General features: G+C 36.3%; 1 protein-coding gene across 6 annotated transcripts in view; it reads left to right on the forward strand.

Annotated features, from left to right (window-relative positions):
• The window catches only part of LOC117962537 (PH and SEC7 domain-containing protein 3-like), a 111,865-nt gene that overhangs the window by 26,339 nt on the left and 59,068 nt on the right, over positions 1 to 26,458 (forward strand). For 3 of the 6 annotated variants that reach the window (XM_059012874.1, XM_059012885.1, XM_059012881.1), the window contains 3 exons: positions 4,366 to 4,477; positions 12,882 to 13,941; positions 15,797 to 16,267. In XM_059012874.1, the coding sequence (XP_058868857.1) occupies positions 4,366 to 4,477; positions 12,882 to 13,941; positions 15,797 to 16,267 (1,643 nt within the window). Of the gene's footprint in view, positions 1 to 4,365; positions 4,478 to 12,881; positions 13,942 to 15,796; positions 16,268 to 18,474; positions 18,603 to 24,762; positions 25,105 to 26,458 lie in introns of those variants that run through there. The other 3 variants (XM_059012886.1, XM_059012894.1, XM_059012900.1) reach the window with 3 other exon arrangements.

Here is a 26,458-nt window from a genome sequence, read left to right on the forward strand (position 1 = left end):
AAAAGCGTCAGTTTGATTTATTACACTGCTGTTTTTCTGTAAGCACAGCGTGAATGCGCAATAAGAGATTTAAATGTTGCATTGATTATTATTATTATTATTATTATTATTATTATTATTATTAACACAGAGAGTGCTTTGGACAGAGATTGCAGATGAAGACAGCTCTGGAAAAATGCCAAAGCAAGCTCCCAGTACACTATCCTGTACAGGACTTCTGAATGGAACTTGGCATTTTAACCCTTTGAATGCTTCTGGAAGACTGACTTTATTCTGTCAGAAAGTATGCTCTGCAACGGTCAGAAAGTGCAGCTGCCTAGGCAACCCGGGAGTCGCAGGACCTGTCATTGAGGAGTGATTGACAGGTTACTTCCCTGGCACGAGAGTTAAACCGCATTAAATGTGACATAACTTCCCAGAGATTCAAATTCTTCATGAAGCTGCTAATCCAGTTTGTTCCTGCACTTGTCTGTTGTTTTGCGCTTTCATTGCTGTTCTGGAATCAAGCATCATTTTTACTTTGTTTCTTTTTTAAAGATGTATTGTCTCTTTGTGGCAGAAGCTGTGCTTTCCAATGTCAATCAGTTTATCATTTTCTTTGGTACATGTTCCAGGCTCACCCTGCCCATTCCTGTCATGCATCCTGTAGCACAAAGGTACAGTAAAATCCTGAGGGGAGGATTAAAGCAAAACCCATGGCAATCCTGCTGCAAAGGTTAGGTCTGCAGTGTCATTAGCTTTTTGCCTGTAGACATATAAAACTGGGTGCAGGTGTGTAGTGTATTAACACATCTACAGTTCAGCAAAGATATCAAAGCCCCTCCCAGTGAAATCTTTAAACAACAATTTGAGCTTGTAAATGTGGGTGTGCACAACTATACAGTAATTCCCTCTATGTTGTATTTCAAAGTATTGGGAGCTACATTGTAATCACACAGCTTTGTTAACAAAACATCGGTTTTAAAGCCTGCTGCAATTTTTACATTTTTTTAAATTGTTAAAAAAAAGTTAAATAAAACTTACCTTGAATGTTTGATTGAAAAAAAAAAAAAAAGTACAGTTGTAGATCAAAACTTAACTCATGTGTGAGCTAAACAGTTTTCATGTTGCATGTCTACAAGTGTTGTGGTTTAATGCAGCTACAGCCCTGTAATAGTTGTAAGTATGCTACTGTTTGATATTTTAATAAAAAGGGGTTAAATACTTTATAAGTGCTTTAGAATTCAGACATACAGTACTCTAGTGTTTGAGTAACAATTACCCATATGACTGCTTAGATGTGAAATTGGCATCCTGAATGTTTGTGAAACTCTGGGCAATGGCCTGTACAATCTCAAGGCTCCTTATGAAGTCATGACAACAGCATTCCCAGGGAGTACTGCGGCAGCCATGGCAGCCTTAAAACATGGGCGGAAGCATCTGCTCTCATTTCACATTTGAGAATGTTTAATCTGTGTAGTCACCACGGTTTCTTCTGTATTGTTTAAAATAACTGTATTACATCTAATAAATCCTGATCACAAAATTAAAATCTATGAGAGAGAGAGAGAGAGAGAGAGAGAGAGAGAGAGAGAGAGAGAGAGAGAGAGAGAGAGAGAGAGAGAGAGAGAGAGAGAGAGAGAGAGAGAGAGAGAGAGAGAGAGAGAGAGAGAGAGAGAGAGAGAGAGAGAGAGAGAGAGAGAGAGAGAGAGAGAGAGAGGTGGGTTTATTTACAATATTTTGCAAGTGTTGTTGAAAGTAGCCACCACTGTACTTAGCGTGGGAGGATATACCCACAAGTGTAAAGAAAAGAAATGAAAAAATCCAAAATGAAATACAATGAGGGAAAAACACAGCTAGCAAATAAAGGTACACCAAACAGTTAGCTTCAGCTCTGCCCCCACTGCAGGAACCCTCTTTTAACACACCCTCTGTAAACGTATTGTGGGATTTAAAATCCCCTGAATTAATTCCAGTTCTAAATTTAGCACTAACAACCCAGATTTTTTTACACACAGTGGTTGTGTTTTTGATTCACTCACCCTGGTTAGCGAGACCCAGAGTTGTGAGGCTTCAGCAGACCCATCTCAGGCTTGCAGAGATCGAAGGAACTGGCTTTCCAGCTCCTTTATATAGCATGCGGCCAGGGCTAATTGATAATCAATAAATCAATTAGCACCTGGCCACAAAGAAAAACAAACAAAATATAGTACGCTGTTTACTTGTGCAAGGCCTCAGCCCTGCTGCAATCTTATTATCATTTCTTTGAAATTTAAAGTCACACCAGTTGCAATGAAAGAAGTATACGACTTGGGACAGATTTTTTTATTTTGTATTAAATTTGTGTCCTAGTCTTTAACAAATGAAAAACCTAGTTTGTGTCCTAGTCTTCCACATTAAACCAGTACTGTAGCATTAAGAAGGATGTTAGGAATTTCCTTTTTATAACTACCTGTTTAGTAATCCTAATAAGATGTCTTCCTTAAGTGTGGCAATAAAAGGGTAGGCGTGTCAGATAATAATAACCTTTGTTTCTCAGAGAGGATTGCTGTATTTGGAACACACACATTGACCCTAAGTTACATACAATATGAGAGGTTCTGTTGGCTGTGTTTCCAGGTCCTGATACAATGGAAGTCAGAAATCAGGTCCAATTGTGTGCTACAAAAGCATCCTATTTATAGAGCTGCACATTTAAACCCCACCAGATGTGTGGGGTATCTGTTTTAGATACTGTACTACAGTGCAGTACACACCATAGAGCCAGTTTAATCTGTGGCTCGAATGCACTTTACCGGGCACAGTTGTGTAGTTCTCAGAGGGAGAGGGTTGTGCCCTCATACTATTGTCTATTATGACAAGATAAAAAAATAACGTGCCATTAAACTATTGAAATCATCATCTAAAATGAGAAACTTTTGCCAACTTATCAATCTGTTCATCTTTACAAATTTCATAAATTTCGTTAAAAATAAATATCGTTTTCACACATTTTCTTAACAAATACAGTAGTGCTAGGAGAAGAAATGTTAACTGAAGTAGTCTTCGTAAAGATTTTTTCTGATGACTTATTAAATGTATCCTACCTGCTGTTCTGAGTGCATTCAGTACAATAAGTGCCTAACCTGTTACTTCAGAGATGGAAATGAGACTCCCATTGCATAGCAGTTTGGCCATTCCTTGTTTTGTTGTGAGCTCATCTGTGTTTTTAATGAGGCAAACCACAGAGACATAAAGATTGACCTAATGAAATGGCTATGCAATGGGTGTCTTATTCCCATCCATGTACATTCAACACATTAAATAGCAGCAGAACTGATCAATATCATACAATAACTGCTAACTTTGAATGTTCCTATATGAAATATCTTTAAGTAATTGTCATCAGAAACTGTGACCCAACAAAGACCGGGCAATTCAATACCAATGCAATCTTACTGTAGATCATTAAAACAGAACATAAATATATAGGCCTATTTAAGAAAAGGAAAACCGGTAATGTATCTCATTTATATTTTGATGTATTATTCTGAATGTATCTTTATGTACAGTACCGGTTTGTTATGAAATGGCACCAAAGATGTAAAAACCGATGGAAACGAGTCACAGAGATAAATCAAACACTCCATACTGTGCAGCCACTCATCTCCAGACGGCAGTTTCAAAAATTAATGTTACGTAACATTTTAATCCTGATAATGCAAAAACAGCAGTGTGATTAAAAAAAAAAAATTAAAAGTCATAATATGTGTAATTTAGGCAGCTGGTCGCTTTGGTGATTTGTATGTGCCTAAGACAAAATTGATTAGTTTGTTCTAAAATAATTAGGAGATATTCCTTCTGTTCATGAGGAGCAGTTTCAGTCTACAAGAACCTGTTTGTGACAGGATGTTTAAACTTTCAGGTTTGTTGCATCAGTTTTGCTAGATAGATATTAGACACACTTGGCAGTAATACGAACCCATGGCATAAAAATAAATGCTGAGTTCAAGCCAACGGTCATCCTTTTTCCTAAGAAATAATAATTTTCTGAAAGTGAAACAATAGCCAACCCCATTAATGTCTTCCGGTGTAGGAGCATTAATCCTTTTAAGTATATGTTTTAAAGTATAAAGTTACAGACATATTTATAGAAACAGTATGTGTACATCAACAATAAAATCTCACATTGTCCTGCCATTTGAAAACAATATCTGGGGCTGATGGGCCACTGTAACAAAAGCTGCTGGACAATCCCTGTGTAGTCTCCTTTATTTAGGCGTGTGTGTGTGTGTGTGTGTGTGTGTGTGTGTGTGTGGTGGTGGGGGTGGGGGGGGGGGGGGTAATTTTAGTTTTAGTTTCTAACTGTTTATATACTGTTTTTTAATTAACTTCTTTCCCTTACAGGCAGAAACATTTGTTTGGGTCAAAAGCACGTCACCACATGCACAAAGTGTGGCAAAGGCCAAATATGAGTTTCTATTTGGAAAAGTAGAGGAGGCTACCCCATCAGACAGCGGTATGTATTTGATTTTTAAAGCCTTTTTTTGCATAATAATACTTTATATTTTCACAAAACAACTGTACATTTATTCTATTTGCATAGAAATGCTGTTCTTAATTGCATCCCAAATATGTAAATTAAAAAGGATACTTTATACATTTTCATAATATTTTATTATTACATGTGTATTCTCTGGCATTCTCCATGGTTGTTTCTGTTTAGATAATTATTAGCATACTTGCTAAATAAAAATAAATAAATACAAACACTGTATGTTATGGTATCAAGTTATCATTTAGAGATATCTCAAATTAATTTATAGATATCTCAAAATATTTGAAGATATCTCAAAATCATATCCAGATATCTCGAAATATCAAATATTTAAAGACATCTTTAAATCATTTTAAGATATCTCAAAATGTTTTTGAGATATCTTTACATAATTCAATTTAACATACCTCTAAATAACTTCCTGTTCATAGAGATATCTCAAAATGATTTAGAACAGTGTTTTTCAAACTTTTAAGGCCCCGTACCCCTTTCCAATTAATCTAGTCTACCCCCATCTGAGATAGGGTCATAATTTACCTATGAAAACAGGAAAAAACTGTGCAAATACACCAATAAAAAATGCTATGTAAAATTATTTCAAAATCCAGACTCCAATAACAGAATCAGAAAACAATTCTCAAGAAAAGTCATGCATTTCTTCCAACAAATGCAAAAGTGTAGAGAGAAAACAGATGGGGCAGTTTTAATAAAAATATGTTAGAAAATTACAAATATAGGCTCTTTTTATTATTATTAATTGCACTCGAATTTTATAGTTGAACACGTGAGCAGGGACAAATTAAAATGTTATGTGTGTCTTATGTGGTATCAAATCTAGCCAGAATAAGCACATTGATTTGAAGTGAATATTTCCAAAAGATAATTTGTTGAAAGTAGAAAGGGGATATTTATATCAGGAAGTCAAAAATGACTTTTAGCAAAATGCTTCCATGTTAAAGTGTTTAGTGCGGTAGTCTGTTCGTGTTAATCAACTGTAAGACAATTAAAGCTTGTAGATGGGCACTCGCTGTATGATATGAACACACTCAATAGGTCTGGAGCAGGGAATCCAATTCCAGACGCTTTTCCCAATCCCAGGATTTGGGGATTTGTATTTATTTTTTTAAATCCCAGGATTCCATTTTTGTAATAATAATAATATTGTGCTTTTGCTTTTATTAATAATTACCGGTGTGGAGGCGTAGGGTAATGCACTCCCACGACAAAGGAGTTCTTCAACAAATTAATTAATAATGAAAAAACACATACAAGCATTGCAAGTAAAAATAACAGTCGTGTCGCTTCAGCCCCAACGCAGAACAAGTGAGTGATTTCACTGTAAGTAGGGAGGCCAGCTGCCTTCTCAACTCAATAATACTGTTATTTAAAAATGTAAATGTAGATAAAACACTGAACTGATTAAACTAGTAACACTGAACATTTAAGCTTCAGAAAGTAAACTTACCCAGTAAATACTACACATTTTTAAAAGAAGCAACATCATACAATGACAATGTTTGAGTTTGTTTTTTTTAGCCCACAGACTGCAGTAACCAACGTCCTGCTATTTAAATATGTAAATTAGCCATGTGTGCGCTCAACACTCATTCACTGAGCAGAGTTAGAGTTAACCTCGCCCAACAGAAAGGAAACGTACACCAGCACGGCTGTGGTTTTATTTGAAAGGAGATTCAACATGATGATTCGATTGCTAAGTCACAAAGTTCTACAACCTGGTAAAAAAAAAAAAAAAAAAAAAAGTGTTGTCTGCCATTACAGGATTTTTCTCGTGTCCCCCAGTTTGAAAACCACTGATTTAGAGATATCTCAAAATAACATCTTCATTTAGAGATGTCTCCAAATGATTTAGAGATATCTCAAAATAACATCTTCATTTACAGATGACTTGAAATGATTTGAACGCAAAGCTAAAATGAAAAGGGTCAATTAGAACTGGTATGACCTATTTATGATGTTTTAATTATTTCATTAGTAATTGTTTTGATCTTTTAATTCAATTGTTTCTGAATCACTGCCGCTACCCTTGAAGGCTTTCCTCACAAGCCTTCGTGTTTTTATATCATTTTCTTATCTCTGCACGTGTCGGGTTGTTTGTAATCTGTACTGTATGTTCTGTAACTAGTATTAACCATTACCCATTTCACTTGTGATTGCCATTCCCCTTAACTGTCCCTGTCTGGCCAGTGCAGGAGAGACTAGTCACTGACCCTACTCACTATGATATGTATAATGCACTGCAAAGGTCACCAGTAGTAGCTTGTTTAGTTTTTTACATTTTTAGTTTCTGCTTGAGCTCTAATAGTTTTAAATGTTTCACAAAAATAATAATCCTAAACAGCACAAGTAGTTTTATAACATTAGTTTCTGCTTTTTCCTTTGTAGAAATATGTCTTTAAGTTCAGATACTGGAAAGCAAAACCACAAGCACGTCCGAGTCGATGTACTGATTCCTACCTTTACCTAGTTAAGTACAAAGCACTGATTCAGCAAGTCAACCTTTACGTCAGTTTTGAAGGATGTCACCTACAGCTTCTTTCTTTTCGGGGTCATTACAGAAATACGAAGGTACAGGGTATGCAAATGTATTTGTTAGGTTGGAATCCTTACAGTACATGAGCAATTATATACAAATTTCAAGATTAGAGTCAAGATTAGACAAAGATGCCCGAGAGGTACTCCATTCAAGCATTGTGCAATAGTGAAAGCTTCATAAAACAGCCAAGTGGAAATGAGTCAGAACATGATGATGGGTAGAGAAAGAGCAGAAAGTATCTGGCTTTGTTGTTCTGCCTTTGCTTTTAAAGGACCTGCATCTGAAAAGGGTAATTCATTCGTCAGTATTTTCCCCTGAGCAGTGGCTGAAAGTCATACAGCACTTAGCTTTTCTAATTGGGTTTGTGTCTAAAATGGCACTGCTAAATTAAATTAGAAATTTGAATCTGTCAGGTTTCCTGTAAAAGCACTCAAATGAAAAAAAGAAAACAAAAAAAACAAGCACAGCATGAAGTTTGTGTTTCGGATGAATAGGCCTGTCTTATTTTTTGGTATCTATTAGTCATCCTTTTCCATTGGTTTTCAACGGGGGACATTTATAAAATTCCTGGTCTGCTAATGGTATAGTTTGTGTTTCTGTAACCGTGCACATTGTTACCCAGTCCACGTGCCCCAGCTTACTCTGTTGAAATCCATCTTAACTGTTGATTTGACATTTATTACAACAGTGCCAGACTACGGTATCAAATAGTTTCAGCTGTTAAATCTGTTTATGTGGAACAGCAGTGTCAGAGGCGTGGAAGCTGCTAATCATCTTCACCAAGCACGCCCAGCTGCAGCAATAAATGAAGTCATGTGTTTGCAAACCGAAACCTTTGAAACATAATGCTGGAAATAGTATTTCTAATATTTAAAGGACCAAAAAGGAACAGTATAAACATACCAGTACATTTTGCAGGTGGAACAGTATTCTGGTATGGTTTTGAAAAGATTAATGGCAGACAAATCAGATGATATTATTATTATTATTATTATTATTATTATTATTATTATTATTATTATTATGAATAATATAGATTCTGTCTGATGTAGTTAGTATTGCATATACCTGGATGTTCAGTCTTATTCTACAGTACACTGCTGAGGAGCAAATACAAACCCCATTCATGACACCCGACCATTTTAAGTTTCTACCGTATTACTATAATCAGAAACAACGTTTGAGTTGTAATGCTTGCTTAAGGGTTCTTTCTCAGTATGAGCAATAACTGACTTGGCACACATGAGAGAGCATTAACAGTCAATAGCTTTTTCTTAATATGGCTGTAAAATGTATTTGACAGTGATCATCTGTCTATGGGTAGGGGCAGCAGTGTGAAGTAGTGGTTAGGGCTCTGGACTCTTGACTGGAGGGTCGTGGGTTCAATCCCAGGTGGGGGACACTGCTGCTGTACCCTTGAGCAAGGTATACCTACTGTATAAATGGGGAATTGTATGTAAAAATAATGTGTGTAAAAAAATAAAAAAAAATCTAATTGTATGTAAAAAATAATGTGATATCTTGTAACAATTGTAAGTCGCCCTGGATAAGGGTGTCTGCTAAGAAATTAATAATAATATCGACACTCCTAGTGCATAGTCAACAGGCCATGGCACATTCACTTCTACTTACCTGTAAATTAAAATGTTAAAAAAAATTAGAAGGGTCAAGTGAGGATACAGTATAATACACATTTAGGACCACAGAAATAATGTCCACAATACAGACTATTCCATTACAGTACATACATCTATTGTTTTTTATTAGAAAAAGACCAATAAAAGTACTTAAAAAAACACCCATTTAATTATGCATACTAAATAATACTAGTCATTTACACATGAATACAATATAAAATGATCGTTCCTGAGACGACATCGCTATGTAATTAAAGAATCCAGGACCCCATTCTACAGGGCTTGCAGTTACAGCTATTGGAGGGAAATCTGTTACTGAATTCAGGAAATTACAAAAACACACAAGCTGTCATCATCTTCATGTTGCAAGGAGCAGAGCAAATCCAGAGCTGCTTTTTTGAGCAACATCAGCAAAATTGATGTACTTATTTGTTATCTACAGTAAAACATACATTTGAAATTCGGCTATACAGTAACAGCCATGCCTAGACGAACAAATGCTGCTATTTTCATTTATTTAAGCTGCCTTTGAGTCATATGAGGATTTTTAAGCTTCATATCATTTGATGGGTTAGAAATGTAGCGGCATTTGCATTCTACTGTGGTAAACACTGCCATCTAGTGAATAATTGATTAGTTGTATTTTACAGAATAATAAAAAAAGTTTGTCAATTTAGCTCCTAAAATTCTTATTTATTATTATTATTATTATTATTATTATTATTATTATTATTATTATTATAGTTGTATCCGGTTTTGCCTAATTGTTGTATTGCTCAGCATTATAGCAGGTACATGCGTTTGCTGAAATTTTACACCTGCTGAGGTTTATTTTCTTAATTTGGGAGATAATAAGGATTGTCAAAAAATAGCAATGGCTGGAGTACTGATCATGCTTTTAAAGTACATGTACCTCTCATTAGTGGCAATATTATCACTCACCCCCCCTTTTCCTGTTGATTTTTTATTCTTTGCTTGTATATACAGTAATTACTGATAGTTAAAATGTGTAATGCAGCATTTTCAAAGACAACACTATAGAAGTTGCAACTGTTTCCTGGTACAAAATCACTTCCTGGTCTAGCTTCAGTCAGGGGACAGGTGACTTACTGTATGCTGCTGTTACGAGCCAAATGATGATGTTGCCAGATCTGTAAGCATTCCCTCTAAAATTATATCTGTATCACAAAAACAAACACACAAATTATGTAAAATTCCGGTAAAATTTCAATGAAAGAAACTAAACAAACATTTACAGTACTGTGGTGTAAAACTGTACCTGCTTGTGGTACAGGCAGTTTTAATCTGTTATGGGTTTATTGCTGGCCATTTTCAGATATTTTAGACTTGCAAGTAGAGTAGAACATCATTTTAGCATAGCTAGTACACCTACAGTGTACATGTTTGTGTGTCATTCTAGCAGTAGTACTGTAACTTCTTAAGATCCCTTGGAGTGGTTGATAGTTCTAGAATCTTTTTTAAATTGAATACTCTGGAATATCTGACATTTTGATTAAAAACTGTTAAGCCGTTCCTCTGGGTTTCAGCCAAGCCTGAAAAAAACAAAACAATTTGTGTGAAGTAATACATTCAGTTGACATGAATATTGTGTGTGATAAGATACTGTGCTGGGGCCTTAAGGATCATAGGAATGTATGCTGTGAGGGCATTCTGGGTGGTAGGTTTACCTATAATACTATCGCTACATTAATGTGTGTGAGCTTGTCTACTTTTTTGTACATTTTCTTCTTGTATGGCTGTTTGATTCAAGGACAGATTGTGATTCTTATAACTTGTGAACATTTTGTATTGATTTGAATATTTGTATACATCTTCGTAATGGTAAACGTGTACAAGTGAAGATTGTTTTACATGACAAATTGTTCTGTAAAACACTGATAACACCTGTACTCTGTATTTTCCAGCACACACTACTGTTAGGCCCCCCTCAAGCTTAATTTCTCCTCAAATTAAAAAATACGTACAGTACTTCAAGAACTGTTAGGGACTTGGTCAGGAAATTGAATTCAGTGAATTAGAGAAAATATGTAGGCCTACATACTGCACATGCAGATTAAAGAAGAAAATGCTTGAGAGAAAAAAAAATGTGGGTTTTATTAATTAATTAATTTATTTTATAAAACTGAAGTAAAACTGTATTCGCACATGAATGATTAATGCAGTGTTTAAAGAATGTTTCAGATGGAAAGAATGTTAATTAAAAACATTAAGCAGAGATCTAAACCTTGAGAGCACTAATCAGATACTTCATATGTTCATTTGGAAATACACCGCTCAGAAAAGGAAAGCTAATGCCTTTATTCAGGTTTTTATTTTAAATAGATGGGATCAGAGATGCAGGCTGCCACTTCAGAGATTTGGATTCTCCTAATAAAAGCCAAATTAATTCAGTAGATAGTTAAAAATACATTTCTTCTGATTGGTGGGGAATAAGTTGTTTTATTTATAGCTGTTGTTAGTAAATATGAGACATGGGTTTAATTGAGATCCTGCCTTAATATAAAATATATGATAAATACAGTTTGTATATATATATATATATATACAATAAAAAGATAAATTAGTGTAATATGCAATATTGTGAAAAGGCTACAGTTTTGTGACCCTGAGAAAACGGCAATGTACTGTAGTGTCACATTTACCCCACAGTAAATGCGTCAGAGAAATTCAGAATACAGTTAGGATCGTCTTTAGTTCTGAAGCAAGTAATACATGCTGAATTTCTGAAAATAAAGAAACCAGTAAATATGGATGAAAGTTAAATAAAGGAATTAAACATACGTTGTGTGCAACAGATTATAAACACATGTTAGTATTGAAGTACTTTAAACTATAAGGTGTTTTTTTAAATTTTGTGCATCTAAAGTATGTTTCATTTCTAAACATTTGGTTTTACAGGGTACTAGGTAACCGTATCATTTAAACTGCACTGTACGTCTAGTGTAATCTATTCTAATAAAAAATATAAATGCTGTTGTAATTATTTTAGATCCTATATTGGTTAGCAAGTTGGCAGATACTGTAGTGAGACCTGCAAGTCACTAACCTCCTGATAATATCTCCACTAATCTGTGTGTGATTAGATTGCTCTTTAATAAAATGGTATTATAGTTTCTTTTGATCATAGCAGAACTGGAAGCCAATTTCATTGGGGCACAAATAGGCAAACTCGTGAGTATTAATCCTAACTGTATCCCTTTTTCCCTCTTTGAAGTCTAATACCTTTGTGGTAATTGCTGAGCTCTTAGACAGCATAATAACTGACTGATTGCTGAAACCAAAACTTTTATTTTACTCTACACTTCCTTGAATAGTCAGCTAAATATAATTTACTAATTTGGCCTTCTAGCATCAGAGTGGCTTCATGGATTCATGACTTCATTCCCATGACAGCATCCCCAGATTTAGTAGAATATGTATTGGAAGGTTATTAAATTGGACTAAATGTCTTGCAGGGACATATTGCTCTGCTCAGCGGCTCGCATATCGTTTACAAGAAACAGGAATGTAAATTGGAATTTTATCAATTTCAGCTTGTACTTCTATCATGGTTAATATAGTATATTGTTTTCAAATATATTTCACCCTTATATTGCACTTAATATAATAATAAAAAAAAGAGTTGACGTGGCACTAAGCATGTTCAAAAACATCTATTGCATATTTACATTGTTTATTATTATGGGTTAAAAATAAAGAAAAGTAAATAAGACATGTTTTATTGTGTTAAAATCTACATACTTCATTTTCTTGTTATCTATTTTTTTATTTTTGAAATGCAGTAATACACAGAAGGCCATCTACAGTACTGGGTTCATATTTGCATAAATGCAGATCTTGTCCTTCGGTTCTTGGAGATTACTGACCAATCCATGGGCACAGTAAATGCTTTGACCATAATATATATTGGAATTGCAGGTTGTTTTTCTTTACTTTGCACTAATAATCTTAGACTTTAGAGATTGATGTTTTTTGTGGGTGCAATATCTGCAGACCCTGTGGCCTCTTGGCCTGCCCAAGCTGATGTAATGTAGGTTGTAGCTTGTTACTGTTTCTTAAAATATTGAATCTCCTTGTATTTTTCCACTTGTGTGTGAATCATTGTTCTTCTATTTACAGTGTTTAGTCTAATGTCTCTGTTTTATATTTGCAGTTTCAAGAGGAAGCTACCACCTTCCACCTGAGGAGGGCAGCAGTGCTGCTGCTAATGAATTCTCTGAGTATGGCCCAGTTGACAGGACTGGAGATGAGCCATCTGAACAGCCGATGGCTTTGGCTAATGAGACAGGAAATGCACACGTACTAACTATTCTGCCAAATGAGCGGCAAGATGTCATTTTGGATATAGAATCAGGAAAACCATGCAAGGCTGCCAAAGCACCCCCAACGATGATATCCTTTAATGGGGCTAGTGGTGAGCAATTGGACATGGCTAATCAGGTTCAGTCGTCAACTGACGTAGATAAAAGTTTGGAAGCTTCTAATCTGAAAAAATCTGCTGATCTACTTTTGAAATCAAGAGTGATTTCTGAACTAAATATTGAGGTACTGACCAAGGATACAGTTTCTGTCTGTTCTGCTACGACTATGGAAAAAGAGCTTTGTTCCACAAGTGGAGAGGTGAAAAGAGACAGGCTAAAAGCTCTCTCAAGCCAAGAAAAACTAGCAGAAATACTTGCTCAAGCTGAATTAACATCTGGACCGGAGCCTGTGGTACCCACAAAAGAAGAGCTGGGTGAAGGAGTTGTTAAAGAAACGAAAACTGAGACACAGACTGCTGCTGCTGAAGACAGACAAGAACTCGAGGATCCTGTGGATGAATCTCGTAAAATACTTGCTGAAATTCCAGGAATCTTCACTGCCTTCTTGGATGGAGCGCACATCAGAGAAAAAACACCTAAAAAAATAAGGTTTGTGGAAAATAAAATAGATGCTTCAGATTGTCTAAAGATGTGCGAGGACCTTGTACAGCAAACCTCAGATATGACTTTAGAGCTTGACGGTGAAAAGGAGTGCTCCACCATTGTCCAGAGGGCGAATGGACCAATGGGAAGTCATGAAGGTGCAGCGTGGTTTGAGAAGAGCACAGGTTCAGATATTGTGTTTCCTGCTTCTAAATTGGACATGGGAGAAGATGAGGTGTTTGGGAGGATTCCAGAAGTAAATGTTGAAAGCCCAGAGAGTGAAGTGGTGCCTGACATATGCTTAGCCAGGTAATTTATTTTGTCCTTATTTCTTTATAAATTCAGTACCTACTCATTATACCCTTTTGTGAGAATAGTAATTCAGTTCAATCAACATTGTACCATAAAAGAGAAACTGTATTATCAAAAAGTGTAGCGAGACATTTCAAAAGCGTTTGATGTACTGTATTGACAGTACAATGAAGACTGAGCAGTGAAATGTGGGGGAGAGCCAGTGAAAATGCAGCAGTCCCAAGCAGTATTTCAAGCCTTACAGTAACATAAAGAAACCTCTATTAAAATAGTGATAGTTAACATGTCTCTGCTTAGACTGCCAGACAATGACTTACTGTTTAATACTGTATGTCTACAAAGCTGGGTTGCAGTGAACCACTGGTTCAGGCTCTAAGCACTTTCTGTACAATACATCTATTAAACTCTGGCCTAAAATATGTTCCATCAAATTCAAAAGATCAAATATGAGTATACTGTAAAGGTTGTGATTTGACTGCATGCCAGTTTCTATACCTACTCAAGTAATTATACTGAATATTGTAGGAACATTTGTAATTGAAACCTCAGAACATACGTCTTGGTATCAATTCATTATTTATTTATTTTTTTATAAATTTAGTTGTTGCCAATTATTTTTATTATTTTATCCCAATTTGGAATCGCCAGTTATTTTTTATTATTATGCTCAGCTCACCGCTAGCACCCTTGCGCTGACTCGGGAGGGTGAAGACGAACACACGCTTTTTTTCACACTGAGGACTCACCATGCAGCCACCCAAGAGCTACAGCGTCGGAGGACAAAGCAGCTCTCGGGCAGCTTACAGGCAAGCCCGCAGGCGCCAGGCCAGACAACAGGGGTCGCTGGTGCGTGGTGAGCCGAGGACACCCTGGCCGACCTAGCCCTCCCTCCCCCCGGGTGGCGCTCGGCCAATTGAGCGCCGCCCCCTGGAAGGTCCTGATCTCGGTCGGCTGTGGAATAGCCTGGACTCGAACTCACGACGTCCAGACTACAGAGCGCATCCTGCACTCCACGTGGAGCACCTTTACTGGATGCGCCACTCGGGAGCCCCTTGGTATCAATTCTAATTTAAAGTTGAGTATATTGATATAGTGCCAAACATCCACATGTTTGTTTTGCAAAAATTGGCAAATTATGCAACTTTATCATAAAAAACAGTTACCTTGTGTACATTGTTCCCGTAAATTATCACAAGTCACTAAACAATAACAGTGCCATATTGTGAGAAATGTTAATTAAAATATGGTTAATAAACACTTTTTGGTGGAAGCCATTTTTATTTTTTTTTAAATAACCTTAATCCAGATTAAACATTATAAGAATGTTAAAAAGAACATTTTTTTGAGACTGAACTACAATCAAATGGCATCTGGCACAGTTTGCTGTTAGAGATGGTAGAATCCCCTGTACTATACATTCCAGATGTGGCCATTCAAAATAAATCCACTAAGAATGGAACATGCAACCGTGCATTACTGTATCCTCTTGAGACTCCAGGGGCTGTTAGTATGCCTTTCATGCTACAGTACAATAAATTATGTGTATGTACTTAAAAGCAAGAAAAAGTAGTCAGGGTAATTTACAATTCAGTGGAAGAGACCTCCTGTGTACTATTTATTATAACAAAATCTGGGGACACCTTAATTGAACTGCATTACTGTAGAAGGGGAAAGATTTGATGGAAAACAATAACAAACCTGCTAGGTAACATGATCCATCTTGATATGGAATCAAAGAATGAGTGGAAAGAAATAACCATTTAGAACTTACCTTAAACAACACAAAGCTGTTACAAATACTTAAATGACAGTGTTGCAACTAAGGCATGTTTGTTTTGGTGTAATATTGCAGGACCAATCAAGAAAACCCACAGCTGACAACGCAGGGTGAGGTAGCAACCGATGTGTTTAGTTCACAGTTTGAAAGCATTTTGGAATCGCACTGGTCAAAGGGCACTTTGTACAGCAGCATGGAATCACTGGATGCCCTCTCTTCTGCTGATGAGTCCGAAATGCACTTCAATTTCAACATGCCCCTCACACCGATGATCCAGCAGCGCATCAAAGAGAGCAACCGTCTCCTGGAGAGCACTCTGGAGGCAGGGCAGCATGAGATCCTGAGTGTGTCTACAGACAGTACAATAGGCAAAGGATTTTTGGAGGTAACATCATCATACCTTGAGGTCAGGACTGGGTCTCCACTTAGTAACAGCAAATCTGACCACATTTTAGATACTACTTCTGTGGGTCCTGTTCAAAATGGAGTTCATGAGGATGTTGAAGACATCAAGAAAGATTCTAACTGGCTGCATAACCTTTTAAGGTAAGTACAATAGTTATGCCAAATTCTACTATTTATTTTGTCTTCTAATACTTGTTCATGACACAGAAATGTAAAGAAATACTATTGGGATACAATTATAATACTTCTGTAATACCCATTAGAATCTATAGCAGAATCATTGACACAGAATACATTGCAATGGCAACACAATGTACAGTATTTGGAATGGTGGTCCGTATATGAACATACACTGGTATTGATTAGGTGCCATGGAACTGCAATATTGAACCACTGCAATGTCACTGAAGATCATTTAGTAAGGATAGGTTAGAAGTAAATACATTAGTGTTGTAAAATGTTGTCAACTATTGTGGCAGCTAAACCAGAACTGATCCTGTTGCTGCTGCGTAAACACAAGCAAAACAGTCCTCAGACTTAAGCATCTCCTTCGAAATTGTTACATTTTTTTCTTTTTTTTTTTTAATATCACTGACAATTTCCAGATACCATATTCCCATTGCTGAGGATGATACCGCTGTCAAGTTGTTAAAAATATTTACAATGTTTGTAACACATTTCCGTTTCCTAGTTCTTACCAAATCTTTCCTAGTTCTTACCAAAGCATTAACCTTGCACTTTTTAAAACTGGATTCTGGTTGCATTGTAGGCATGGTTGAGTGATTGCATACTTCCAGCTAAAAGTGGTGCGTTCAGTTTACCGGGCAGTTTGTAAGTTTGCTGTTCATAACTCTGAGGTTGTACTGTGTTGTACTGCAGGTCTATCTTAATTTCCCTGTGTAATGTTTATATTATTTTCTTTTCTATTTCTCTGCTTTCTTTTGTATTACTATTATTCCACCCTTCCAATAACCTCTCTATTTGGTACAGGTATGAAATATCACAGTTACAGTATCTTGTTGTTTCAATTCACATAGAGTCATACCTGTACCAAAATGTTATTTAATTTTCCATCACAGGCGCTTTACAACAATTCTTCATTTCATATTCAATTATTGAATTAAATCATTGTTTAACATTCTTTATTTGACCACATACAGTATTATGTTTCTTATACACTGCCCTGCCTCTAAATCTTAACTTTTTCTGTAGTGTCAAGCTGGGCTACAATCTGCATAGGGACAGCTCTTCTTCCAGAGCCACAAACCCAGTGTGCAATGCTGTAGGTTCCTTAAAGAAGATGTATGTAAATGACAGTGTTTGATACTATAGCTTCTTCACAGAATGGACACATCTGTGGGCAGCAATGGTAGATTAATCACTGGTATAAACTGTAGTGATGTCAGAAAAAGGTAATACAAATGGTGCTACATTGTGGCAGAGGTAATTTAGGTGTATAATGTGGCCATGGTTTCATTAAGCAATTTTCCTCACAAGTACAATAGATCCCAGAATGTTATTCACTGGGACTGAGGCAGGTTTTTCTTTACAGTAACCTACTGTATAACTTTGTTTTGCTGGATTAACCTATCGTAAAAACAGATTATGTATTCAAAGTTTATTTTGTACCCAAGAATTACCCGGATTGCTTATAACGTTTCTAGACTCTTATTATATTATACACGCCTATCCTCCTATATCTTTTCGACTGCATTTGTCTTTAATCTTTCACTTACTGTACTCGTATTATGGGAAGAGTGTCGACGCTCTGTACCAGTTTACATCTTATTGTATACTATTCTGTATATACAGTCGGTCATGGTTATCACCCTTTTCTTAACTGCAGTGGCAGGGGATGTATGTTACAGACATACTTGTTTCTCATAAAATCTCATGTCATTCTTATTTTAAAAAAAGAACTGTGGTGTAATGAACAGAGACATAGTGGGCAGGCACCTATATAAAACACAGAACAATATCCCACATCAACAGAGCATGACAATAAAGCTGAAGCACAAATAAAATCAATTACACTGAAACCTAAGCTGCAACATATCTTACAGTGATTTATAGAAATGTACTGTAATACTAACAGCATGATGCTCTGGATGCTGTCTGCAGCGAGTCCTCTGCTCCAGTGCTGACAGAGTTAAAAGGAGAAGCTAAATCATTTTCAAACAGGATTTCAGACCGACCCCACGATAGAATTACCATTCAGCTCACAGGAAGTCGTGGCAGTCCCCTCTAACATTATTTTAATTAATAAGCAGAATTTAGTACCTGTGTCCTGCAAGCCAAGGAACAACTACTCCTCTGTCTCCATGTAGGTCAGCACAGCCACTGAAGGCCAGTCACATGGCTCAGAAAAGAGAGGTGATTATTACTGACTTTCCAGTTTAGAGGCTCATATGGGCTCCTTTGTGTCTGGGTGTTTCTCCCATCCTGGCCTATCCGATGCAGAACACGGCTCCTTTCAGTAAGTCTCGACCTTCAGTATGCATGACATGCTCATTTATCGTCATGACGATAGCAGTTTTGTGCTTTCCATACCCTGAAAGAACAGGCAGCATTTCCTCCAGCTTGTGAGCTCTGCAGTGGCTGTACTGAGCAGCATGCTGGCCTGGATGCTTCTAATTTCTTTATAAAGTGAAGGTTGTAAGTGGCAGGTTTTGCTTTGCTGGCTTAAATGAGGAGCTTTTACAGAAGGGAGTGGGGTGGTGCTTTTGCTTGTAGGCATCCGTGCAGGCTTTAATAAAGGTGCAGTATGTAGTAATCAAGAGGTGCAGCACTGATGATAACCATGTTTGTGTTGTCTTTTAAAAAATACATGACATGTTTGTGGAACTCAAATAGGGATTACTGTAAATGCTAATTAATTCTGAAAAATAAAGCGTGTATTATATGTTTTTAATACAGCCTTTCTGATAGATAATGAGAATGTTGTTTCACAATAGGTGCTGAATAATAATAGGCTACAGTAGGTGTTTTGTGTAACAAGCGTTAGGAGGAAATGAAATCACTGCGGTGTAGTAGGCAATTGCCTTGTCTCCAGTTTTTAATTCAGTAAAATACTGTTTTAACAATTAATACAGTACATCAATGCTTGTTTTTTAAAATATTTTATTTCGACAGTACGTAACTGGAACTGGAAAGATAAAGAGTAGATTAATAAAATGAGATTTCTGTACCCTTTGCTTTTCTTGAACTGATGTTACTCTGCAAATATAATTAAGGAACTTTTCTTTTTCAGCAAGTGATCAACACGGTGCTCTCTCTTTTCTTCACAATTCGATACTCCAACACTGGTTAAGTCATGATTAGGCCATGTAGATACATCCACAACTTCAAAATGCTCAATCAAAATTCAAAGGTATTTTTTTTTTTAGATACAGGCTATTAAAATGATATAACAAGTGAAGGCTCTTATGTTGTAATCACTAAGAAAAATCTAACTAGGGTAAAACATTTTCTAGGCTTTTTCACATGGTATTTCTGTCCTTTACAAATGAAATAGTACTGTGTAAAGGCATGATTACATAATATCCCACATGAAGGACAAGGTGTCATTTTCTTTCAGATTCCCATCCCACTATTGTACTGCATAGTATCTCTCCTCCCTTATTATCCCCAGGTGTATTGTGGAGCTGTACGTACAGTATCTGAGTATTCATTTCAGAAACGCTGTTCCCCCAATAACAGTATTCTGTTTTCCAGAAGTCTTCATTTGGTGCCCTTACCTTGCAAGAGGGGTTAAACATAACAGTTCACTAGAGTGATGCAATGTCTGTCACACTGCAACTTTTTTTGTTTTTCTGCAATATTCCTTTGACTACAGCTTTCTTTGTGCATATTTCACTTACTGATTCACAGTTCTTTTGTTTTAGTGGTACAGTAGCTTAGGCTTAGGCTACTCCCTCTTAGTTAATGGCTTTGTCACTGTTTCAGGACCTTTATCACTGTCTTCTAGTGCAAAAGAAGTATTCTAGACCACAACAAATATAGTAAAACAGGGTGATACCTGTATGTTTATTTATAAAACAAACCAAACAAAAGCCTAAATCCACCAAGGAGTACCAACTAAACATTTAACAATTCCATCTATGTGTCCAACAAGACAAGTTACACAGAGTAATTACACTGTCACAGGCCGACACCTAGACACAGGGCTGTCACGCAGTGGCAGACAGACCTGTCTAAATACCTGCCTGCTTAGTCACAGGCAGGCGTCCCTCATTACATTATTGCCAGGTGTAATTCTTCTAATGCTGCCTTGTGTTAAAAACACTTTAAAAAAGATAATACTATATAAATACAATAACTTTTAAAAACTCAATATTTTAAATGATGTCTGTGCTTTTATAGCTGCTTTGCCTAATGAGTGAGGGGTGTTGAATGTAACATAGTTTATTATTATTATTATTATTATTATTATTATTATTATTATTATTATTATTATTATTATTATATTTTTCACCTTGCCTTGCTTGTTTAAGATCGTTTTCTTGCACAGATAATTAAGTTATCCATGTTTTTTGCAATTGTCTTTCCTCATTCTTAAAGTTCATGTGATGCTGTGACCGTTCACCTCTGTAGGCTCCCACAGTTTAATAGTATAGAGAGGTTACAAATGCATTACATTTCAGGAATGAAAATCAAAACCTGTGCAGTTGGATAGCAGTCCAGCCCACTGGAAATGTAGCTGAAACTAGATTAAAGCTGAGTATTGGAGTAACAAAACCACTCCAATATTGCAAACATCATAAAGGGTAAGGGAACCACAACGGTTACAATAACTGTACAATAACTGTTACTTGCCGTGAATTTGACTGAGGGATTCTGACAGTATTCTCATCTGTGGTCTTAAGCTGTCAGTCTTATAGAAAGCCAAAGTGGTTTTGGCTACATTCACAGTCACAGATACAACATGGCTGATGTTAAGCAGACATTTGAAATGCCTCTTTCAAAGGCAGCTAAAAAATCCCTTGATCCACAAATTGTACTCCACACGATAACTTGTGTTCTAAACACTTTGCTGTCATAATGACAGTAAACGTTGTATTTTGGACAGCCCCATATACTGTAAAGAGAATTTCACTACATAAGAAAATAAGAACATAAGAAAGTTTACAAATGAGAGGAGGCCATTTGGCCCATCTTGCTTGTTTGGTTGTTAGTAACTTATTGACCCCAGAATCTCGTCAAGCAGCTTCTTGTGTAAAAATCTCATCAAGCAGCTTCTCTGTGTAAAAAAGTGCCTCCTATTTTCTGTTCTGAATGCCCCTTTATCTAATCTCCATTTGTGACCCCTGGTCCTTGTAATGAGGTGACCAGAACTGAACACAATATTCTAGATGAGGTCTTACTAATGCATTATAAAGTTTTGACATTACTTCCCTTGATTTAAATTCAGCACTTTTCACAATATATCACTACACAACTCTGTCAGTACCATTAGATTTAGAGATGTCCTTAAGACCATTTTCATGAGTACCTTTAGAGGGATTCCACATTATAAGTATTTGGCATGTATAATTGAATAACCAGACCTGTTTTTTTTTTGGCAACTGTGACAAAGATTTGAAATAATTTTTATTCAGATTTTTTGTAATCGCTGGGGAGCGCTTTATGCAACTGAATGATGATCGGTAAAGAAAAATACTGATAATCATAATCATCCACAGTAAAATAAGGCCCAAAATGTTGTAGTTTACAGTTTGCAGCATTAGTACAGACTGATAATTTACAGTGCCCAGCCTGAAAGCATATTTGTTTTAAAGGTTACAGTAAAACATATTATCTGGAAATAAGGGGAATGGAAATTGAATTGATGAACTGAGAACAGGCATGAACACACACTGAGTTTTAATTCCTCTCTAGACATGTGCTCTCTGTATTTGATAGTTAATGATTTTACTGTAGACAGGCTAATTATTGCAAGGGAAAGATGCCTTATATTAAATCTGGTCAGTAAAACTGATGAGCTAGCATTTGAAATGAGACACAGCCTGCTATCTAGTGAGGGCAGTGTGTGGCTTCAATCAGATATCACTGTACACCAGCCTGAGGGAACTATAGAGCTGAGTGTTACACACAGCTCAATGGAGCAGAACGGTTGCCTATAGAATAAAAAAAAATAGGGAAGTTGCAGTTCCGCACAATCTTGATCAGCTTTAAACTAAAGTACAATTTTATTGCGTCTGTAGATTCTCCCATAGTTTAGACTACCAGTCTAGACTGTGTACATTCCCCAAAGGTGTTTTTAGAAAAACACATTTAAAACTTGGGATCTCTTTTTTTTTTTCTTGTTTTACTGATAACAGTACATGAAACCATTAAACAGCTGACACCTGACCATGGGGATGAATTGCGCAATAGAAGAAAAGCTGCTAAAACACACAGAGGCCATGCACTGGGCTGCTGGTACTGGATAAAGTTATCAGTGGAAAGGTTCCTGTGGGTCAAGATATGAACTCCTAGAGCCATTCCTGTTCGCATACAGTACCTTGTATGACCCCATTCAGTGTGCCATGTACTATGAAGTTCAGTTAAAGTTCACACATCTGTGTTGGCTTTCTAGACAGCACTGGAAAAAGATTTTTTTTCAACTTCACATGTCTGAGGGCTAAGAAAATCAATCCTTCCTCTGTATTGTAAGTTGTCTGCATGCCTTGTTATCCCTAATGGCTAGTAATTGCATTTTGCAGGAATGATGCAGCAGGTACTCTGATAAAGTATAGATAGGTGCTCCTTAAAAAGGGGTGGGTTTGAGGATTGACCACTTATGTGTCATAACATCAACAGAATAGCTTCCTGTTTTAATAGATCCCCAGGAGCGAAGTCTATTAAATGTCACCGTCATACAGTAACAGGATGTGTTTAATGGTTTGCATATGACTTTTCTGACACAAACTGTGAGATAAATCTTAAGAAGGCTGAGAATAACCCGAATCTGGGGGACAGTAAGGACCGTACTCACTGGAAAGACTTATCCCACTCCAACTTCAGGCAAACTTAAGTGGCTAGCCTAACTAAATTAGTGACCATTTCCTTACAGAAATTAAAGGCAACTATTCTTAAACACTAGGGAGAAGGAGCATACATACCATTATGTTGAACTACCACTGTCTGTACAGATGGCTGCTTGAGTTGAAAGAATAGCTTATACCAAACAAAGTTTAGTTTTTAGTTTTTATAGTCTCCTTTATTTCACAATTGCCTATTTGTACCTGTTGTCTTAAAATCACTCCCAGCTACCTCTCTATTTCCTCAACAGAGTCTTCTAGACCAGCAGTACCCCTCTCTGATTAACCCCCACAAGGTCAGGACACAATTAGATTTAACAACTGTGTTTTTTAACACTACATCTATTTACGCAGCTGCTCAATTCCCTGTGCATAGAAACTCCCTTCCTAAAGTCTTAAGGCCCAAGAATTCCAGACACCACTAGTGTGGTCTCATCCAACCTCTGTTCTCTGTGGACAGACCAAAAACAGTTCAGAAGGTCACTTGTGATGTCAAAGAAGTCAGATCCCTATTGTGACTGGGTGTAGGATTGCTTGCTGTGCTCTCTAGCCCCCAGGCTTTACTCCATTGACTCCCAGACCGCAGTAACATCACTCCCCTAAAGGAGGTTCAGGTCCCGGAAGTTTCTCTTACCTATCACTGACCTATCACTGACCTATCACTGAGTGTTATTTCTGAATCATTATAACACATCTCTGCCTTTGTGTGTGTGCGCGTGTCTTCAGTAAAAAGTTGTGACATCATACACGTATTTTAAATATTAAAGTACTATAAGGCTCTATAGTATAGGAATGTTGCCTATAAATGACGGCCAAAAAAATTAAGTAATTTTACTTTTTATGGAACCACCATCAATTATATTTGCAGAAAGGGACTTGTCTATTGCCACACTGTTAATTATCACATGTCTATCAAATCCTTTTTAGGCCTGTTTGTATGATTTAGCTAATTTTAAAGTCATTTTTTCTATTTTGCATCCATTTAAGATGAGCACCATCATACTATGTAGTAGGTTTGAAAAAAATATATGATTGTTGCATTAGACACGTTAATTTTGAATAAAGACCCATCCATATTGTATTAAAGGTAAATCCAATATTAACCATTTGCAATACTTAAAAGTTCCATTAAAACATGTATTAAACGATCAGATGATCCAAAAATTATTTTCTTATTACATTTTCTTTATGAAGATACTGTACCAACATATTCAGTTGTTAATAATAATAATAATAATAATAATAATAATAATAATAATAATAATAATGCATCGTTCAGTATTTACAAAGGCCCCTGGTCAACTATGCTTTACATCGCCTTCAGGATTTTTTTTAAACATACATTTTACATAATAACGAGTTAATGTTACAGTCTGACTAGACAGTAAACAAAATATATACATTTTTTACATCACTGCCCTGAACATATATACAGGACTCAGACTGAACTGTATAGCGGCATTATTTCTGCTGTAGGGTGCTAAATAGCAATACAAAGAGTAGGACAGCACGCTACTCTCTGTGCCTTGTCAATGGAAGTGGAGTGGCTTCATCGGAAAGAGTCAGGATGTTCAAAGTTTCACTTGAAGTTTAAAAATGCTGGCGCTCCCTGCCTGGTTGTGGTGTATGAATGCAGTGGCTTGTGGGAAATGCCTTCACATTACGAGAGAAGCAGCTGAGACGTTCCCTCACAGAAGAGGAAGTTTGCAACCAAATGGAAATAAACTGTATTCTCTGGAATCTGATGGGGTAAACGCCTCTTACTGAGGGCGTATAAGTATGTTTTTAAATACGAAGCTAATTTGTTTGACTAACCAGAAATAAATAAATAACAGCAGCAGCAGCAACAAAAAACAAACAAACCACGAAGTAGAAAGCAGTGTGGTGTATTAACGTACTGGAATGTATGTTTGATGAAGACGTACTGTATGGCTTGGAATATCCTTAAAAACACAGGTAAACGTTTGCATGTAATAATGCAAAACACGTTTTTAAAGTATTTTATTGAAAAGGGCATCAGGGAATTACAACTATTGCATGCTGTGCTGTTCAGTTTTTACTTTGGCTGAGGAAAGGCTGCCAAGTTTCTCGTAAAAAAAAAAGGAACCGGCAATATTTTAGTGCTAAGGTCACATTTTTATAACGCATGTAGATTATAAATGAGAGTTTGTTTTTTATGTTCGAATACCTGTGTTCCTTTTTTACTGTGTTGTAGTTTTAAAAAAAATCGTAATAATGTGATGTGACTGTACCAACAGATAGCGAACCTAAAACCTTAGGAACAGCGCTGCATTTATTGAGAGCTGCTTTTGTCAGACAGATGAATGTTTAACTACTTGCATTCACACTACGTTTGTTAAACGTGTTTTCTGCTGCAGAATGAACTGAAAACACATTTGAAGTTTGATGACCCGCTTCTAGTGCTTGCCTTTTTAAAAGTTTAGGGTACTTTTTATAGTAAACCTCACTAATTTGGGTTGGTTGGTTAAGTTTGTATGAAAAGGTAGTTAATTTTTTCTTAAGATATCAAACTTTAAAGTCATGTAGACAACATGTGTGTCTTAGTGATTTATTGAACCATTTTGTGTAACTTGGTTTTGATTTAATGTTATTTAAAATTGTAATTGTTTTACAGCCATTCGGGGATGGGTTTCTATTACTTACAGTAATTATTCTATATGGTTAGTTGATTGTCCTTTCTAAAGGAGCAGTACATAGGTGAAAAGAAAAAAAATAAAGGCCTGTGACTTTTTTAACCACAGCCAGCTGTCTGAATTCATCAAGCCTATGAGAGAGAAGTTTAAAGAAAATATTTTTCAGCAGCTGACTCAATGCTGTAGTACATTTTTAAGTTTTGATCTGTCAGTGTTTGGCACAAGCAGTATAGTTTATTTTTTTCTAATTTAAGAGACTGTAGTAATTGGAGGAATTAACAAGCAGTTGAGTAATGTCTTTAGGGAGTTTTTTTTTTTTTTTTTTTTTTAAGTTTAATTGTTGTTACCTTTTCAGTTGTAATACAATAATGATTATGCCCAAATATTTGATTATGGGCTGTACCTTAAATGCCACATTTCCATCTCTGCACCATGAAACTAGTCTGTAAAACTGAAACTCAACTCGTTTTCAATATCAAACTGGGTCTGCTTCCGGTGCCTTCTGTGGTCTACAATCCAACCTGCAACTAGACAGTACACAGGTCAGGTATAAATTAATTCCCTAACCTCCAATAATTTATACACAGCCCCCATTTTCCGCCTACATATTTATTTTTTTAAGCAGTCTGAGATTTAAAGCCCACCTCTCGCATCCT

Source organism: Acipenser ruthenus, chromosome 1 (assembly GCF_902713425.1).
Source record: "Acipenser ruthenus chromosome 1, fAciRut3.2 maternal haplotype, whole genome shotgun sequence".
In the NCBI taxonomy this organism is placed as follows: Eukaryota; Metazoa; Chordata; class Actinopteri; order Acipenseriformes; family Acipenseridae; genus Acipenser; species Acipenser ruthenus.